The 20,086-nt window shown below is 42.2% G+C and overlaps 1 protein-coding gene across 2 annotated transcripts in view; it reads right to left on the reverse strand.

Annotated features, from left to right (window-relative positions):
- Rgl1 (ral guanine nucleotide dissociation stimulator like 1) overlaps positions 1–20,086 on the reverse strand; it is a 238,764-nt gene that overhangs the window by 129,427 nt on the left and 89,251 nt on the right. For both annotated transcript variants that reach the window (XM_051185982.1, XM_051185979.1), the window contains exon 2: positions 19,151–19,314. In XM_051185982.1, the coding sequence (XP_051041939.1) occupies positions 19,151–19,282 (132 nt within the window). In that variant the 5' untranslated portion in view covers positions 19,283–19,314. The remainder of the gene's footprint in view (positions 1–19,150; positions 19,315–20,086) is intronic.

Here is a 20,086-nt window from a genome sequence, read left to right on the forward strand (position 1 = left end):
GCTGAGGCGGAAGAGGCCACTGTGCTGAAAGGGTCACTTAATTTCTGTACATGATACACACCAAGGGGCATTCTATTGCTTCAAACCTACCTCAGTGGCTTCCAGGATGGAACGAGGTTAACATCTATCTGAGCGAAAGACCAGCTAGCACTGATTGGAAACAAATCCTGTCACATAGGTGTGACTAATTTTCTTTTGTCTACCTGACAGTTATCCCCAAATAGCAATCTCAAAATCTTCCCAGAATCTTCTCTATCTCACCCATCTTCCAAGCATTTCTCACTGGGACAAGAAGAGGATAGATCAGTAAGATGACAAACCCTGTTGGATAATTTCTAAATGCTGGAGCTTCTCCAGGAAAGGAAGGCGACCCGCCCATGGGGCAGGTTACTTCGGCTAGTTACAGGCCAAGGTCATGAGCCTTCTTACCCTACGGGCCAATTAGCTTTGATCTGTCTCATGGCCACATCCTGAATCCCTCAACCCAAACAGCTGTTTCAAAAATGGATGCCTTTGATGACAAGGGGCACTGGTCCAAAGCAGAAGGGTGTATTCATTCAAATTTATCATGCTATTGCAAAATGACACAAAACATGTTAGGGACATTAAAATTGCATCACCTGGCATTTGTTCCAAAAAGATGAGGAATGACAACACCAAGCAACATCTCACAGATGTACAATTTCTAGATTAATTTCCAAGCAGAAAAACTGTCATCAATTCAGACAACCCATTTCTTGAGTCCACTTTCCCGATGCAACCATTCCCCAAAGAAAAGGATTTAGTTTAGCACAGTACGACTGTTCTATAGGCTCACAGGGTTCCCCTAGCACGGAAATGGTACTCAACATGAACTCTGCCAAATTCACATCCTTCATCTCTCACCAAGGATTTCACATAAAGAATAAACTCAATCAGCATTGAGTACTGTTTGACCCAAGCATCTTGCACACTAGTTAGCTACTTTTCCCTCTTATAAACTGGAAATTCTTCAACCTGGCCCAGTTCTCCCTTCACAAACAGATTATTCATCTTTACACAGATGTTTCCCCATTATTCATAAAAACATATAAAATTTTGTTTCCTCATCTCTATGCCTGTCTCCTTTTTTAAAGTCTCTAACACAATCCACAAAATAATAAATATCTGAATCAGCACGTGCACAGTATCTGAAGCACATGGAATCTTAGATGAATCTTGGGGATATCTCATTTGCATGGCCCACAATTAACTTTGGGGGGCTGCCACACACAATGTCCTCGAGTTAACACTGGGGGTCATCTTAATGCCTTCACGTTTAAGCACATATTCTAATGGAATCTCTTTACTCGCAAGAGAACAAAGGAGGGTTCTGTGGGTTTGGTTTGTTTTTTTTTTTTTTTTTTTCCTTTTCAACACTGTAAGTTGTCATTTTAAATCTTTGACACCTCCCCACCCAATAGGTAGCTATTGTGCTCCCTTGCTGCTGAAAGCCTGATGTGGTAAGAGAGGAGTGTGAAGCTCTGTTGCTGTTCCAGCCCCTGGCAGGTGTCTCCAGAAGGACTGAAATGAGAGTCAACGGGCTCCAATTCAGCAGTACCAAGTGTATAATTGTGCCAGGAAACAGAATTGTTTCTTTTAGAAATTGCTTCCTCGTCACTGTTCATTTGTCTTCAAACAAGGCTGGAATACAGACCTCAGGGAATATGGTTCACTTTTGATAATGATCTGGAAAAGTGTGTCCTACTCCAAAATATGACCAAGGTCTTGAAGCCTTGTTTGGAGACAAGTGAACTGAGGACAATCTTGACTATGGATAGTACACTCTCTTTCATTCTGGGTTCTACATTCTTCCTAACTTCTGCGGCCCTCAAGATAACCCACATTTTTCTGTTTACCTCCACAAAGAACATGAACATATTATACAAATAAGGTCCCTAAGTCTCGTACACCATTAAAAAAGTGTATTCAAACATTATCTTCCTTAACTTAATAAAACCTTAGCTTGTAGGTAATTTTCCCCTTACTGCTTATGCGGTCACTAAGAAAAGCCCCATTCTATCAATGCCCTCCATCTCCTGCTTTTCCTTAGTGCCTCCTCCCCACCTCTCTCCCTCCCTCCTCCTCCCTCTTTTCCTTCTCTCTCCTAGAGGACATGGCTTCTTTTCTTTCCTATAGAATTCCAAACAGTAGCGCTGCCAATAACCCCAAGCTACATTCGGCTGATGGAGGCCAGTTGGGCCTTGTAGTGGTTTAACCCTCAAAATGCAGCCTCAGATCTTCCTCTGAGAACAAGACTCCACAGATCCATCTAAAAATCACCATGTGGGATGGAAATGGAGCCAAAAGTAACTGCATCCTGTTCAGAACTACTGAGAACGTTAAATATTAGGGATAAAAAAACGGAGGCAAAAGGGATGTTCCCCAAACCTGTAAGCTGATATTCTTGGACATATAAAGGGAACCATAAGGTGATCTGCCCCCTCAAGCACCCCGCTTTTGGATGACATGTTAGCAGTAGGTTGGGTTGAGGGGTCAGAGTGAGAACAAAGTCATCAAAAGAACACAAATAACAATTGCCATGGTTAATCTTGATTGTTAATTGGATGGGACTGAGAGATGCTGTGCTGGTTTTGCCCTGAAAAAGGAGCCTTAGACTAGGGTTATTTTAATTAATTCCAGGTTGGTTCTATCACTGAGAAGGTGTCAGGGGCAGGAGTTGAAACAGCTGGTTACATACAAACACAGTGAAGAGCAGAGAGAGGGCGTGCATGCCTGCACACCCCAGCTCTGTTCGCTCTCTCCTCTTTTCTATAGTGAGAGTACTGGGAATACTGACCACTTACAGACTGGGTTGCCCCACCTCCATTAACGTCATCAAGATCATCTCCTGCAGACGCACGGCACCCACAGGCCAGTCTGATGCACACAGTCTCTCACTGAGCCTCTCTTCCCTGGAGACTCTAGATTGTGTCAAGTTGACAATTAAAACCACCCTAACCATCATAGATGCTGGGAGATGAAGGGAAGTATACCCCCTGGGGTATCTACAAAGGGGGTGCTCCAGAAAAGATTATTTACAACAGGGGGCATCCTAAAGATGGGTGTCACTATCCCAAAGGCTCAGAACATGAATACAATAAAAGAAGAAGAGAAAGTTAGCTGTGTAGGCCCCCTCTTTGCTTCCTGGCCACCATGAGGTGAGCTTCTTTGCTATGGCATCCTGCCCACTACGATGACATCCTCCCCGCTATGATGACATCCTACCCACTATGATGGACTGCACCCCTGGCACTGAACAAAACAAATCATCCTCCCTTCTAGTCATTTCTTCAGAATGACAAAAAAAAACCCAAACAAACAAACAAACAAAAAAAAAACAATAAAAAGTATACTCCCAGATTAGAAGAGAATGTCCAGGAACTTTGTCTCATAATTCGGTTTTGTAAAACTTGGTCTTTGGGAATCTCACAGAATTGTAAAAACTAAGTCTATGAAACAATAGTTGGAAATTAGGGTTATAATGTTATTCTGCAACTTTGGGTAAGTCACAAGCTCAAATCCTCAGCTTTTCTATCAACTCCCTCCCTGAGGAGTCACAGGCAAGGTCACCAGATGGTTAGCTGTATACCAAATTGTTTGAAACCCTGTGGAATGGCCCTGCATTTGAACATGATCAGATATTGCAAATGACTGTCATTAGAGTGCAATCATCCTTGTCTGACCCAGTGCAACTGTATTCCAAACGTCATGTCCTGATGCCATATGATAATGCCATTGGCTCTGTTAAGAAGAAAGATTTCCCAGATTGTAAAACCGCTTACTAGTTTCAACAACTCAAAAGCAAGTCAGCAAACAGGATCTGTCTGATGGAAGAGGAGAACCAGCCAATAAAGGAAAAAGTTAACTTAGCACTACAAAGCTTGTCTACCTACAGGCTAGATTCCAAACCACTGTCCTCAGGTCTGCGTCTAAGTCCAGACAGTTCTCAGAAAAGCCTGTATCAGCCAGGATTTCTGAATCTTCTTCGAATCCCCCATGACAGATATTGTCTATAAATGTTTGTTTTCATTTAAATGGACTTGGTTATATAAAATAAAAAAAAGAAATACAAAAAGAAAGAAAGAAAGAGAGAGAGAAAGAAAAGCCTGTATCAATGCCTTCTGCTGATGATAAGCCAACCAAGGCACCGAGGAGGCTCAGGCCAGCTTCCACCAGTTTACTGACTAAAAATACAGAGGAGACAGGAGTTCTATGCTGAATGCATTCATATGTTGTAACATACATTTCTGTCTGTTGAAAAAAAAAAGCTGCGGTGACTGCAGACTCCCCAGAAAACATGGCGTTTCCCTAGAAACCAGACTCTGAATTATCGGTTCCTCGGTGTTGACAACCTGAACACAAAAAGTGAGGCCTGGCCCCGTGAGAGTGGAGCGGGTGAAGGTACTTGCCATCCAGTCTAGAATGCAAAGGAGGAAGGACAGAGAGACTCTGTAAAGTTGTCCCCTCACCTGCACACATGGTCTGTGGTATGAGCTCCCAATATAAAATAACAACAACAACAACAATAATAATAATAATAATTTGGGGGAGTGTTGTTTTGTGGCTTTTTTGGGTTTTTTTGTTTTGTTTATTTGTTAGCTTGTTTTTTGTTTTTCAAGACAGGATTTCTCTGTGAGAATTCACGTTGTAGATCAGGCTGGCCTCAGATTCACAGAGATCACCTGCCTCTGCCTCCTGAGTGTTGGGATTAGAGATGTGTGCCACCACACCTGCCACAATAATAAATTTTTAAGAGTCAACCTGGTGGCTGTAGAGAAGGTTCGGGTTTAAGGGCAAGCACTGCTCTCGCAGAGGACCTGAGTTCAAGTCTCGCACCCATGTCCATATCTCACAGCAACTCCAGCTCCATCTGATTCATCTGGTCTCCACAGGGACCAGCACTCATGTACACACACACACCACAAATATATAAATAAACAGATAGATAGTAAAAAAAAAATAATAATGGTTTAAAGTTAAACCTCATCAACAGCAGCAGATGTGGGGTGGATATTTGATGTTTTTGTGGTCGAAATCTGCCCCAGAGGTAGGGAGTGAGTATGACCAGCCATAATCTGGCCCTGCCTCACCCTTGCTCTCCATCCCTATTGAGCTGCTCTGCATTCTCCTGTCTCTCTGACCTGTGCACACACATGCTCTGTTTGGTGAGGATAACACCCACCCTGTCCATTCTCCAGGTGCCAGTTTACATATCACTACCCCTAAATATCACCCATTATTCTTTTTCTTTATGCTCTGTCCCTCTGCAACCATGTATTTCCTTTTAATTGCCCTTATCACATGAATAATGACATTAAATAAGTAAGTCTGTATTCCCACTAAAGTGAAGACTCCAAGGCAGAGTTGTGTTACATTGATGCTCGTGAGAGCTAATGGACAAGCCTAACTCAATATAAATGGAATGAGTCCTACATTCACTAAGGTAGTATTTCATTTCAGACGTTTTCTCTAATAATATGTCTTTACAGCTAATTGTTTTAATAACTTAATCTTTAGATATGTAAAAGACACAAGGAACACAAATATATAAAATCATATTCATATTGCCACTACCTGGAATTGACAAATGTCAATAGTTTTTCACATTACTTCAGTTTATTAAAGATTATTTTCAGGAAGCTGGAAAGATGGCTCATTGGCTAAAAAGCACATTCTTCTCTTGCAGGGGACCTGAATTCAGTTCCCAGCACCTACTTCAGATAGCTCACAACCTAAAACTCCAGCTGCAGGGTATCCAACACACTCTTCTGGCCTCCATGGATGCCTGCAGTCATGTACACACACCCACACATACATCATAGAGAGAAGCACACACACACACATATACATCACACATACACAATTAAAAGTGAAACATGTCTTTAAAAAAATGTATGCTAATGGTTTTGTGGCCAATCTGAGTGAACTAGAGTAGAGAAAAATTGGGAACAATATTAATGAGCCCTGTGTGCTAGCCTTTATCTAAATGGTATGTGTACACTGTATGTTCAGGCTTCCTGTAGGGATATTAATGTACACATCTTCTAGATTTTTTTAAAGCTAGACTTAAAGGATTAACTCCTGCCCAAGGTTTACACAGCAAGGAAAAGTCAGGACCACACTTCAACCTATTGTGCTTAGATGCAAAATCCGTGGTGCTTTTCTCTTCATTCCTTACATACAGAGTTCTGTCGATGTTTGGAAGGAACATGAGCTGTCTGAGCCAGAGAATGGACTTTCACACATGCTATTCATCCACTCACTTAACATATCAATGAAGTGCCTACTACGGGCTGTGCGCTGCTATGGCTCATAAATGTGCAGAAAGCTAAGCTAAACAGAGCACTATACACATAAGCATTCTGCCTAATAGGGCTAAGCTGAAGAATAGGAAGTGAGGAAGTAACATGAGTCCACGGAATGTCTCCTTTGCAAAAAAGGATCTCTGTGTGTGTGTGTGTGTGTGTGTGTGTGTGTGTGTGTGTGTGTGTGTGTTATGCATCAAAGCAAATCAATAAAAACAGTAGCAAAAGGCTGAATCAACCCCCCTGATTAAGGTGACAAATGACAAACTACTGACTAAAGGGTTCCTGGAATCTTTTTCATGTTCCTATAAGGACTAGAGTTTACACTTGTGGTGTGGGAAGACTTTATAAGGAAACTATATATATTTTTTTACACAATGAAACCAGGTGTGATACTTGGGATGAACATCTTGGCCTATTCGCCTGTGTCTTCCCAGTCCTCTCCTCCAGGTCTTATGAGGCTTGGGTCTGGCCCAGCAAAGCCTTTGCGTCTTCTATCCTGCACACTCTGCTTGCTGCAGGAAACAGTTGCTGCCATCCTCCACTCAAGAGACTTCCTGTGCATGCTTTAAACCTAGGGCTTTCCCACACAGTTCCATGGAGCCCCTAGTGTAAACCCCTCAGAATTCCTCACTTCATTTGTCACAATAGTACCTGAAGTTTGAACTTCGCTCAGTAAATGATAATACTTCTGGACACCTGTTTGGATTCCTGGCTCTTTTTTGCCTCCTTGAATCCCCCCCACACACACTCTCAATTACCCCTTAAAACCAAATCATGATAAAACATGATTCCCACATCACAATGTCCCAGTCTCTTTTCCGCCATGTTTAACTGCCTTGGTCAACTTTGAAACAATTCAGATTTGTTCCGGCATGGCATTTATCTTACTGAAAATGAATGTTTGAGGCAACAATGAACTAGTTTGTAAGCACAGCCGCCCATAAGGGTAAACAAGAGTGGGAGGGAACCTCTGCTTACGGAAGATTCTCTTCATCAATTGTTTCTCTGTCACTGTTTCTACTATGTACATACCTTGTTGATTCTCAGAAGCCCAGTAAAACTGTAATGCTTCCTATTATTGGAAAACACAAGCCCCACAATGAAACTCTCAGTTCTGAGCTCTAGATCTGTTCTTTCATGATGTCAGAGAAAAACATTTCTAATACCAAGAGATGGAAATTGTCACTTTGACACACTAAGAGAGTTACTGATCTGTCCATGACCTTGTTCGCTTGTTTGCTATGTGTTCATTCAACAAACATCTCAACATTGTAATGACACAGCTGTGAGTAAAACAGGGTGTAATGCTTCATCCCAGGAACTGGTGTCTAAAAAAGGGCTCAAACAAGCAAGAAGTAATTAATACAACACGTGCATTAAAGAAACAAGGGCCAGGAGAGAGGAACGGGCGGGGAGGAAAAGGAGGGGGACATGAGGGAAGAAGGAGGACAGAAAAAGGAAAGGACAAAGAGTGCTATAGTTTAGATTTGAACATCCCCATTGGCTCACGTTCTCCAGCTGTGGGGCTGCTTGAAAGGTCACAGGTTAGAACTTTTGGGAGGTGCAGCCTAGCTTGAGGAAGTGTGTCACTGGAGGGTGGACCTTGAGGGTTACAGTCAAGCCCTATGTCCTGCCCCAGTCAACTCCTCTGTTTCCTGACTGCAGAGATGATGCTGACCATGCCACAGTTGACAAACTCTTGGGCTGTCACCTTTGACAAACTGTTCCCACTGTCGCCATGCTTTCCTTTCCTGCCATGATGTGCTGTGTCTCCTCGGACTATGGGCCAACAAATCCTTCCTCCCTAAAGCTGCGCCTTTCAAAGTGTAATACTGGAAGAGAGGGAAGGTGAGGGAGAGAGGAAGGGAGGGGAGGGAGACAGGAAGAGAGGGAGGAAGGGACGGATGGACGGATGGGCAGAGGGACAAACAGAGGGAAAGGGCACACCTCCTTTGTTGAGACAGGGTAATAGTGAATCCTCCTGTCTCAGTTTCCTGAATGCTGGGATGCAGGTACCACAATGGGTGGGCATCACAGTGTGATGGGCGGGGAGGAAATTCCCAGCATTCAGTGGAAAGACCAGCATGGTGTGCAGAGCCATAGTGCTGCCAGTAAAGAGGCAATGTCCTGAAGAATTTTAACCTTTCTCATGGGTGATCTTCCTTCCCGCCTCATTCCCCCGAACTCTGCCTTTCTGAAATCTTCTTCATTTACAACATTTTCTAAGCTTGCTAGAGCAGGCACTCTCACCAAGAACACAAGGTTATTATACTGGATACCAGATTTGGAGGAAGCAAGTCTAGCACAGGTGTGCAGACACTGCCAAACCCGAGCCAGAGGATAGTGGGGTCACTACCAGCTACTCGCCATGATGGCGAAGAGACAACCTCTCCCAATTTTCTACCCAATATTTGTAAGGCAGAGATACATTTAAATAATGTCATCCCTTCCAAACCTTTGCCACTTCTGAGGAAAGACAAGTCAGAAGGACAGACTGACAGACTTTTACTTACCTACTCTCCAAAACATCTATGGAAACAGGTCGCTCTGTAAGCCCCCTCACCTCATGCCCTGCCTCTTCCTGGCCCCATGTCAAGAGTGTCCTGACATGAAGGGTTTCCTGATGAAGCAAAAGGAGATCCTCAAGTTTACTGCACTTTAAGAAGCACGCCTTTAATCCAGCACTGGGGAGGCAGAGGCAGGCAGATTCCTGTGAATTTAAGGTCAGCCTGGGCTACAGGATGAGCTCCAGGACAGCAGGGAACTGCACAGGGAAGCACAGTCTTGAAAAAAATAAAAAGAAAAGAAATAAAGTGCTGAAAGAGTTGTTTCAAGCCTTTTTCTCAGAGACTGAGATATTCAGGAATTAATTATTTTAATAAATGGCTGCATGCCCACCCCCACGCCATGCCTGTTAATAAATTAAATTTACTGCGATTTCCCTTGTTTTTTTACATGAAAACACAAAGACATGCCCGTGCCTGGTATAGTGAAAGCAAGACTCAATCCAGGCATAGGAGCCTAAGAAGAGCAGGCTAAACTGGAAAAGTCTAAGATGTTTTATAGGAAATGGGTCTCTGCATGAGAATGCTGGCTGATGTCCTAGAGGGGTTTGCCTTTTCCCATGTCACCTGAGCCAGGATAAAATAAGGTTATAAAGCACAGAGGAGAGAACCCATCTACTTGAATTCAAGAACATTGCTGAAGCTAGAGAAAAAGAAGGCCCAGGGGTTCTGACACATCTATATCTGGTTTGCCCACAGCCCTAACATCTGTGTCTCTGGACACCACTGCCATTTAACTGGGTCCTGAAAGATGGCACTCTATGAACCTTAGGAAGGCCTCTTTACCAGACACAGGTAAAGGTGTGGCCAAGTTTAATGCATTTAAAACAGTGATCCTGGACTATGAGAATTTCCAGAATCTAGGAGATGTTTGGAGTTCAAGCAACTGTCGTACACTTGATGGCTAGTGTGGTGTAACCAAGCGCTTTCCAGCTTTAAATATGGTTTGTCCCCTCTGAAAGTCACGGTAGAGTTTAATCTCATTGTGAGTTATTAAGAAGGCAGAGGGGCCTGAGAAGATGGTTCAGTGGGTAAGAGTGTTTGCTGTGCAAGCAAGAGGACCTGAGTTTCAATCTTCAGCACCCATTTAGAAGCCAGGCTGACTGCACAGGCTGTAAGCTCAATCCTGGAGAGTAGAGAGTTCCCTGGCCAGCCAACCTAGCCAAAACAGTTAACTTCACAGCCCTTTTGTGAACCCAACACAAGGGAATAAGGCAGAGAAAAATAATAGAGGAATACCGCTAATGTCTTTCTCTGTTCTCTTAATGCACACACACTCACACATGAATATACTCATGTATCTGGTAGGTACTGGGTGCCTACTATGCACCACACACTGGATAATATTCAATACAGATGAATATGACAGAGGTCCTGCCTTGATGTATAAATACCTCTCAAGTGATGGCAGAAGAACACAGGACTATCACTAACCTGACCACAGGGATCAAGGTTGTCCTCCCTGAAGAAGCATTAAAATGGGACTATCTAATGTCAATGTAAAGTCAATCATAATGAAAGGTCAACTTCCCAAGTGCCTCCTTTTGCTTTGGACTGATGGGACATGTTATTGAGAACTTGAGAGACTGGCAACAAGGACCAATGGAGAAAACCAATAAGTCATAAAGTGTACATTGGAGCCAGAGAAACTTCCTCGACTACAGATGCATGCCCATAGTGTTAACTGTGTTTCAAGAACTGTATTGTAAATACTTCTATTCTATATATTATGATGTGTCGACATCTATAAAACTCTTCTTGGCCATGAGAGACTGTACCTTTCTCAGGAAAGCTGGCCAATTACTAAAGGTAAGAGGCCCACAGCAAGTCTTCATGGGTTAACTAACCTCTCCAGAATTACCACTTCTATCTAGTCAAGAGATGCTATCTCCTGTATTAATTGCTCCAGGCTAGTTACCAGGCAGCTAGACAGACATCAGCCCAAAGCTCACCAAAATTCCTCACACTAGCCAATGCTAAGCTGTTCACCTGTCCTGCCTTGCTTGACAGCTCTAATTCCTGTATAAGAATGGTCTAAACCTCCCCTGACTGCTTCCCGAACACTACTGTCTCTCCAGATGGCCTTGAGTGATGTGCTTTACCTCCTGTGAGCATGACAAGTTGGTCCCCCCGCCAAAGTTTTTCATGTCCCTCTTATGACCATTCCATGTCCCTCTTATGACTATTTCATGCCCCCTTATGACCACAATGACTGCCTAATAAAAGAGCACAAAACAATGGTCTTTGATGTGCTTCTGGGTGGCTTTAATGTCCATGGAAGGAACAGGTGAAGCATAAATGTTCCAAAATGGAGCAGAGCTCAGTCACTCAGACAAGACTACAAAGAGCTGAATTGTTTCAGGATGCCATTTACAAAGCCAGGATACTGATAATAATAGAATGTGTTCCCCAATGTTTGAACATTGAAATCCTAATTCCCAGTGTGCATTAGGAAGTGGGGCCTTCAGAAGTCTTCAGGATGTGAGGATGGTCTTGAAAAGGAGACCCTGGAGGGCTCTCCATCTTTCCCTGCCACATGGGGGCACAGCAAAATGTCAATTGTCTGCTACCTGGATGAGGCCCCTTATTGGAATCTGACCAGCTTGACACCTTGGTCGTGAACTTCTCACCTCCAGAACTGTAAGAAATAACTGCCTGTTATTTATAAGCTGTTTGTCTGAGCTGCTATCTAATAGCTGCCTAAATCCGCTAAGACAGATGCTATGTGGTGGGAACCAAGACAGAAACTCAGTCACAAGGACTGCCAAGGATGTGAGGAATAGAGATGGTGGTGGCTTCAGGCCCATCAGCGTCTGTTTACAGGACACTGCAGAGCAATGCTCTCCTAAGCTCTGCTGGTTTGTTGGGAGCTGAGCTTGCTGTCGGAGGAAGAACCGGCTAAAGTTTGAACGGGAAAAGAAAGCGTAGAATCAGGCAGGTTCTGAAGCTTCTAGGCAGCTTCACAAAGAAATCAAAGTGCAGAGTTGGAGAGAGACAAACTGAATTTCAATCTCATTCTGCCACTTACCAGCTGCCTATCTTAGGGCATGTGCCTTAACCTCTAATCTTCACATTTCTTATGAACAAAAGGAAATTTCCCAGGACTTGAATGCTTGATGCTTGAATTTATAGATGAGTATGAAAGTGCCAAGCACAGTTTTTTTTTATGTTTTTATTTGTTCTTGAGCATTTCGTACAATATATTTTGATTATATTCTTTTCCCTCCCCCAACACCTCGCAGATCCTTCCCACTTCCCTTCTCATTTACCTTCACACTCTCTCTTACAAAAAACAAAACAAAACAAAAAACAAAGCCACCAAAAAAGCCATGGAGTCGGATTTGCCAGACACAGTTGTTAATACAAAGGAGACGCTCAGTCAATTGTATCGTCTCTCCTTACAGACTTCAGTTGACGTGCATTCAGTCTCAATATTTTATTTCTCACTACTGATGACGTCAACTTTACTCATCTCAGAACTCGAGCTTCAAAGCATTTTATGCACTAATAACTTCCTAGCAAGTAAATTTTTGTCTCTTTGCCTCATATGAAAATTTTGGCAGACAGAAAAAGGAATTCCTGAGAACTGTATAGAAGAGTCCGGGCTCTGTCATCAAACACCAGCCTTTACCTTCAACAAAGAGCTGGCTCCTCAGAATTTAACACAACACACTCCCACTGCTTGTCCAAACTGTCATCCAGTTTTTAAAAGATCCCCCCCCCCCCCGTCCTGTCCCTCAGATGAGTATGATTTAATCCCCAAAGCTTGCAGGATGAACACACTACTATTTCCTCCTCTGAGAACGTGATGTGACAACTCAGAGCCCTGTCCCTGAGCTGGATAAAGAGAGAAAGGTCATGTCCTGTTCCCGTTCATGCAATCAGTACTTCACTTTCATAGAATGTGTCTGTCCCACAGCCACAGAGAACATTGCCCATTTTAGTGGCCTCCTCACACATGCAAAAACTGGACACAGATAAGTCCAAGGTTTATGACAACCCAATAAGAGTCAACCAGCAATACCACAAAAATCTAATATAATAATAAACTAAATCACTGTAACAGAGAGCTGCCTCAAAAATATATCAAATGACTCTCCAGAATACACAGAAATGACAATATTTAGAGAAACAACATATGACCATTAAATCATGAAAAACTTCACCCATCAGTCCAGCATTCATTTCAGTCTGAGTCTAGCAGGGTGCCAGTGCTTTGAGGTTTATAAACGAAGTAAAATTAAGGTGAAGGCCACGGTCTCAAGGACAGACAGTCTCCTTGGGAAAAGAAAATTACCATCTTGCAAAAAAAGAACTGCCCCAAATAATCCCTAGTTTAGCATTGACTCCCACAGTGGGGGCAGAGAAGAGAACAGGTAGTGTAAGCGACAGTGGTTTGGAAGCATTCTGGGCCATTCCACACAGGTCTAATAGAGACTTTTTGAAAAACAAATGAGACCAAGTTACTGCCGTGCCTAAAGTCCTTCACTGACTCCCCAGGGACCACAGGATAGCTTCCAAACTTCTGAGTTTTCATTAAGGCTTTTCATTACATAGTCACTCTCAGCTTCCTCTCTTGCCACATCTCTTCTGCCACAGTTGCTCAAGATTCTAGAATATTCTAACACTCCTTCTCCTATGGAGAGTCAACCTGATTCCCTTCTAAAAAAGCCTTTTGGCTGGGCTGATTTCCACTTTCCTCTTAAAAATGCAATCAGGTACTGCTTGCTATGGTGTTTGTTTTCCCTGACACCCACACCCACAGAGTATGAGGTTATGTTGCCTGCTCTGAGAATACCTGTGGGATGTTCATGACTATACCACACTGTCTTTCAATTATCAATTCCTTTGTTTAACTCTCTTCATCTATTCCATACCCCATTTTTAAAGATAAACCTTATGGAATTAAGATGGACAAATAACAAAACAAATCAGTTAATACACACATTTTGGCTGAGCATGGCGGTACACACGGTAATCCTGGACTCAGGAGGCTAAAGCGGGATCATTGTTTGAGGCCAGTCTGAGGCTACAGAGCAAGTTCCAAACCACTCCGTATTACAAGGTAAAACTTTTTGTCTTAAAAAAAAAAAAAAACCCAATAGCGAAGGTAATGCATATAGTTCAATGAGTACTGATAACATAAATTAATGGATATTGTTATCACACAACTGGGCAGTCTTCCCACTGCTCCCTCCTTCACTGAGAAACTTAAAGCTACAGAGATCTTACAAAAATATGTTTTCATAAATGAATCTTATATAAATATTATAATACTTTCTGTTAAATACACATTTTATTTACACTCTACTACAGAGATCTTATAAAAATACGTTTTTGCCGAGCAGTGGTTGTACACGCCATTAATCACAGCACCCAGGAGGCAGAGGCAGGTGGATCTCTGTGAGTTTGAGATCAGCCTGGTCTACAGAGAGATTTCCAGGACAGGCTCCAAAGCCACAGAGAAGCCCTGTCTTGAAAAACTAACAAAAACAGTTTTCATAAATGAATCTTCTATAAAGATGATATTTTCTGTTAAATATACATTTTATTTATAATCTAAAATTAAATATTTATATTTTTAGAGCATTATATGGAGTAGTTATGATTAATCACTATCCTGAAAAATCAAACACTTTAGCTTCAAATATAGATGATACTAATTGGTGACTACATGAAACTTTCAAATGATTACAAAGTTCATTAATGTATAAACTTATATAACTAAATACTTAACTGAATACAACAAAGAATAACACAAATTTACATGACCTACGATGATACTTGCTAAGCATAATACATCTTAAAAGATATACTTTTAAAACATAGATTTTTAAATTTTAAGAACATACTTTAAAATAACTCATATTTCTAGATTGTTCTCTAGTGGACTCTCACACTAAAAAAGTTTGATAAGATAAAACAAAATATCTTAAGCTGTCTGTGGTAGTGCACACTTTTAATTGCAACACTGTTGAGGTAAAGGGATCTCTAAATTCAAGGCCAGCCTGGTCTACATATCAAACTCAAGGACAGCCAGGGCTGTGTAGATGGAAAAAAAAATGTAAAATAAAGTATCAGACCTCTCCAAAGCCAAAGCCTAGAAGGCAGTAAAACCCACAAAGATGGGCTCTGAGGTCAGCGTCCACCCATTAGAGGGCACTGGCCAAGCCAGGTAAAACTCTGTCTTGTTGTCTGTGAAATGTATTTAACTGTCAGCCAAACCTCATTTGTACCTGTCTTGTCATGACACAGTAACTTCACTCTAAGAACCTTCCCTAACAGACATTACCCCCGACATCCCCACATCTAAATGGGGTTTTCTCTCCGCGATAAAACACAAACTCATATAGTGCATGGCACGAGTGAATTAAGGACTCAAAATTCAGTATTTCCTCTACTGATTTTGTTTTTTTCTTTGTTTTGTTTTGCTGTTGTTTTACTTTTTTGGTTTTTGTTTTCTTTGCAGATTGCCAGCTAAATGCAGAAGATTCTGGGCCCTACAGGATGGAGGAGCTTGGAGAAGGAAGTAGCCTGGGTTCATGATGACCATGTAGGAGAAAAGCACTCTCACCAGATGTTGAAATTGGATTGATATGTGACTGAGAAAGTTTTAGTGTGTTAAACTTCTTACATTTTGAACTGTGTTTGTTACAGCACAGCGTTGGTGTAACCAATGAGGATTCTATTAACTTTAGTCATGCAAAGAACAATATTCGAATTCTAGCACTGGTTCAGTGGAGAAACTCTACATGTAATTCACACTGCATAATACCAAAAATGCAATTCCCTCAGCATTAACATGAACTGGGAATCTTCCTCTGGGGAAGCACAGGGAAAGCTGACCATCTTGAAACACAGTGCTGGATAGAGATGGAGAGGATTACCCTCACAAAACAATTCACCACTATAGGCATCCGTATCTGTAGATTTCCACCATGCTCACAATGAGTAGTCTGAAAAAAAAATGGCAAGCTAAGAACTAGCTTTAAAGTGGCTTTCCACACAAAACCCTAGGACAACTAAAACAATACAGAATGATAAGAGAACTGCTGGAGGTATCACCATCCTGAGCTCACATTGTACTACTGAGCCATAGTAATAAAAACAGTGTGGTATTGACACAAACACAGACTCAATGGTCAATGGAATAGAAATGAAGACCAATAAGTTGGCACCCTTACAGATACTGAGTTTTGATTGAAAACTCAGAAATATACACTGGAAAAAAGTTAACATCTTTAACAAATAGGGTTGGTCAAGTTGGACGGCTGTGTGTAGAAGAATCCAAATAGATTCATACTTACCACCCTGCATAAAACTCAAGTCCAAATGAATCAAAGACCTTAACATAAAACCAGATACACTTAACCTGATAGAAGAGGAAGTTGGAAATAACCTTGAACTCATTGGCACAGGAAATGACTCAACAGAATGCCATTAGCATAGGCACTAAGAGCAAAAATCCTTAAATGAGACTTCATGAAACTGAAAAGCTTTTGTAAAGCAAAGGTCATTCAGACAAAGCAACAACCTATAGAATTAAAAAAGATTTTTATCAATTACACATCCTATAGAGGGTTAATATCCAGAATACATAAAGAACTCAAAAATCTGGACATTAAGAAAACAAATAACCCAATAAAAAATGAGGTATGGATCTAAACAGAGAATTCATGAAAGAGAAACTCAAATGGCTAAGAAGCATTAAAGAAATGGTCAACATCTTTAGTCATCAGGGAAATGGAAATCAAAACTTTCAATTCACACTAATCAGAATGGCTTGTCTGTATGGTTAGCTGGTCTGCAGTAGAGGTTGGAATCCTGAAGAAGTAGGCTATAAAACCAATGAAGGAATGGACTTGTTAGCAAGGCAAGGGCAAGCAGGCAAAGAGCAAAAGCTTCCTTCTTCCATGTCCATAACATAGGAAGGTGTGGACCAGACCCCCTACATGTACCACCCATCTGTGGTGTAGTAGTGAGAGGGTAAGGGAAAGATGCCTTCCCCCCTCAACCCTACCACCTTCAGCTGGTGAGGGAGCTAACCCTTCCCTTTACTGACTGCAACACTTGGGAAAGTGGGCCCTGCACCTTGCCTGGACAACACAGTAGAGCTGACCCTACTGACCAGCGTGCTCTGGTAGACCCCTTCTCTATCATATGGTGGTATGGATGGGGGAGATATGCCCCCCAACCCCTTGCCACCTGTGACAGGTGGGAGAGATGTCCCTGACGTCATAAGAGTAGGAGAGCTGTCCCTGTTCCTTACAAGCTGCAGAACTGCACTTTGACTGGCCCTAATGGTGTAGGCATGACAGTGCTGACCCCTGTGGATCTGAAAGCAGAACAGGTCCTGCCCCTTACTCATAACTGCAAGGGGTAAACTAGCCAGGGCAATGCTGAGGAGCTCAGTCTGGTGGTGAGGATGGGGTAGATCGAGGTGGTGGGCTGACCAACCCTGCAACAAACCAGGCCCAGAACCAGGATTATGGGTTGGCCCACCTCAACATCTACCTCATCTGTGATCTGCTGGAGCATGTGAAGGAGCTGGTCCTGCAGACCCAAAGCTGCAAGATCTCCATGTCACAGGACGACAACATGATCTCCAAGAGGAGGCCCAGTGAGTACCCAACATCAATAGTGTAGCAGAGACAATAGACCTCAAACAAGACCAGCTTTGCAATGAACGCTTACAAGTAAAGAAATATGGATAAAAGAGTTTACTGCGTGACTCACTGTGTCACCCTGCAGCTTCCATGATGAGATTGGTTGAATTTTTCCTTTATTTCTCTTAACTTTTATTTTATTCTATTGGGGGGTTTGCAAGAGTAGAGGGTGGATATGAAGGAACAGGATAAAGATGCTTGATGTGAAAGACAGAAAGAATAAATAAAAAAGAAAGTTTTAAAAAAATTCTATCTTCCTGCCTCACGATCCAGATCAAGTGTGTCTTCCTATCTCGAGGTCCAGACCAGAAGTGGATCCATATATTTTAAACCAAGCCCCCCCCACACACACACACACACAAAAATCCCTTGCAGGTTTACCCACACATTTCTGAATTACAATTAATTCCAAGTGCAGTCAAGTTGACAACAAGAATAGCCATCACACCACTCTTAAGCATATACCCAAAGGACACTTCTTCCTACCACAGAGTCATTTGCTCATCCATGTTCACTGCTTCTCTATTCAAAGGAAAGAGAAAGCATATCCAACTAAGGCACACTGCAGCGGGTGTATAGGCTCAGTGGGGTTACAAGGTGTTGGAGAGGAGTGTAAGTGTGCTGCACAGGATGGAAGATGGGAGTATTCCAAGCAGAGAAAGGTGTGATCCAAAGTTAGGGGTCTAATGAGGGGTCGTCATAGACCACACAGAGGTGAGAAGGCCACTTGTCAAAGTCACATCATTGCCCACTGTGTCCCGAGAGCATTCTGTGAGTCATCCTGAGTACGGTGCAGTCTGCCCACATTTGTGGTAGGGTAGTGTCGTTGGGATTAAAGCCACCTGGCTAGGTGGTCATGACTACCCAAGCTTGAGTTATCAACTCCATCCTGGTTTTTAATCTTCTTGTTACAGATTCTCATTCAGTTGTGCCTCTGGGAAGTGCTTCTTCAGGACCTCGTTTTTACTTATGAGATATATCAGATACATCACAAAAATAAAAGCCAAATGTATCCTTTCCACTACATGAATGGTTTGTCCCCATCCCTGTCTTCTACATACAATATATATACACAAACATACACACACATATATATATACAAACACATACACCCACAAACATACACACAAACACACATGCACACATACAAACACACATGCACACATATACAACACTCGCCCCCCCCCCCCACACACACACTATACTAGCATTCGTTGAGACCTCAATAAAAGGTTTAAGAAAAAAGAAAACCACAGGAGAACAACCCTGGGAGAGAAGACAGGAAGAAAAATGCTTTCATCTATACCAGGGGGTATCTGAGCCCACAGGGCAGGATACACACATAGGAGCTCAAGTTATGATTTTATGCTTTGGCTGTTAGCACTATTACCACCTTTACCTGAATTGCTGTGTCATCAATAATGCCCAAGGGACATATCTCTGGCTTACTGCTCTCCAGTCTTAGCTGTGCCTCTGGTCTCTGAACAGACTTTCTAGCTGGCCTGGGGTGTCAGCTATCCCAGGAATTTTCTAGTCTCAGGTATGAGCAAATCCATCATTGTACCAGCTCTGGTGTTTAGCATTGTCTTACCTCCTCTGTCTTTAAAACTTCCCATATTTGAGTGTGATCCTCGACCAGCCAGTGTCCTGTGTTTTCTACTTTTGTGGAAAGTTTGACTTTAGACACCACTTGAGTAGGCTCTCCCACGGATTTCCCATCCATCTTGAAAGAAACAAGCAGGAGGCATTACGGATCTGTTGGGAGAATGAAATAAAATTCAGATTAAAATAAAACATAATATTTGAAAAGATATGAAAGCAAATTACTGTGCTCAATTTTTGAACAGTAAAACCACTAAAGACATTATTATTACAGACATAACTCTGCTGGCCACTTTTTATAATCAATATTTATTACTGGTTTTTAGTGCTGGCTTCTGGAAGAATAAAGATACATTTTGATAATGGACAGTAATACAAACTTAACTTTTGAAAGAGTTTCTTGTTAATTACATGGAGAGATCTGTGCACATGGGTGCAACTCTTGGAGGCCAGTAGAGGGCATCAGACACACTGGACCTGGAGCTACAGGTGGTTGTGAGATTCCAGATCTCAGTGCTAAGAACTGAACTTGGGACCTCTGCAAGAACAGTATGGGCTCTCAATAGCTGAGCCATCTTTGTATCTCCTGTGATACAAATGTCATAGGAATTTTTTTTTTTAATCTGCTTATTATATCTCTTGCCATTTTGCTCTGGATCCTGGAGAGGAAATGGGCAGGGGAAAGGCAAGCCACAGAGGTCTTTTCATATTCTGTATTTCACTGATAGTTTGGAAGAAACATTGACTGAAGCACTGGGAGTTATACTCCCCAAACATACCCTAGGCAGCTGTGCGTGCAAAGCTCTGTGCTAGGCACACACAAAATTCTATAGTTTTGTCCTCAAATCTCTAAGGCCTATGCTCCAGGGCAGAAAGGTTGTAAACAAGTTTTACTAGTGTGGATAATACAATATACATGTGAAAG

The sequence above is a fragment of the Phodopus roborovskii genome, unplaced genomic scaffold (genome assembly GCF_943737965.1).
Source record: "Phodopus roborovskii unplaced genomic scaffold, PHOROB, whole genome shotgun sequence".
Classification (NCBI taxonomy): domain Eukaryota; kingdom Metazoa; phylum Chordata; class Mammalia; order Rodentia; family Cricetidae; genus Phodopus; species Phodopus roborovskii.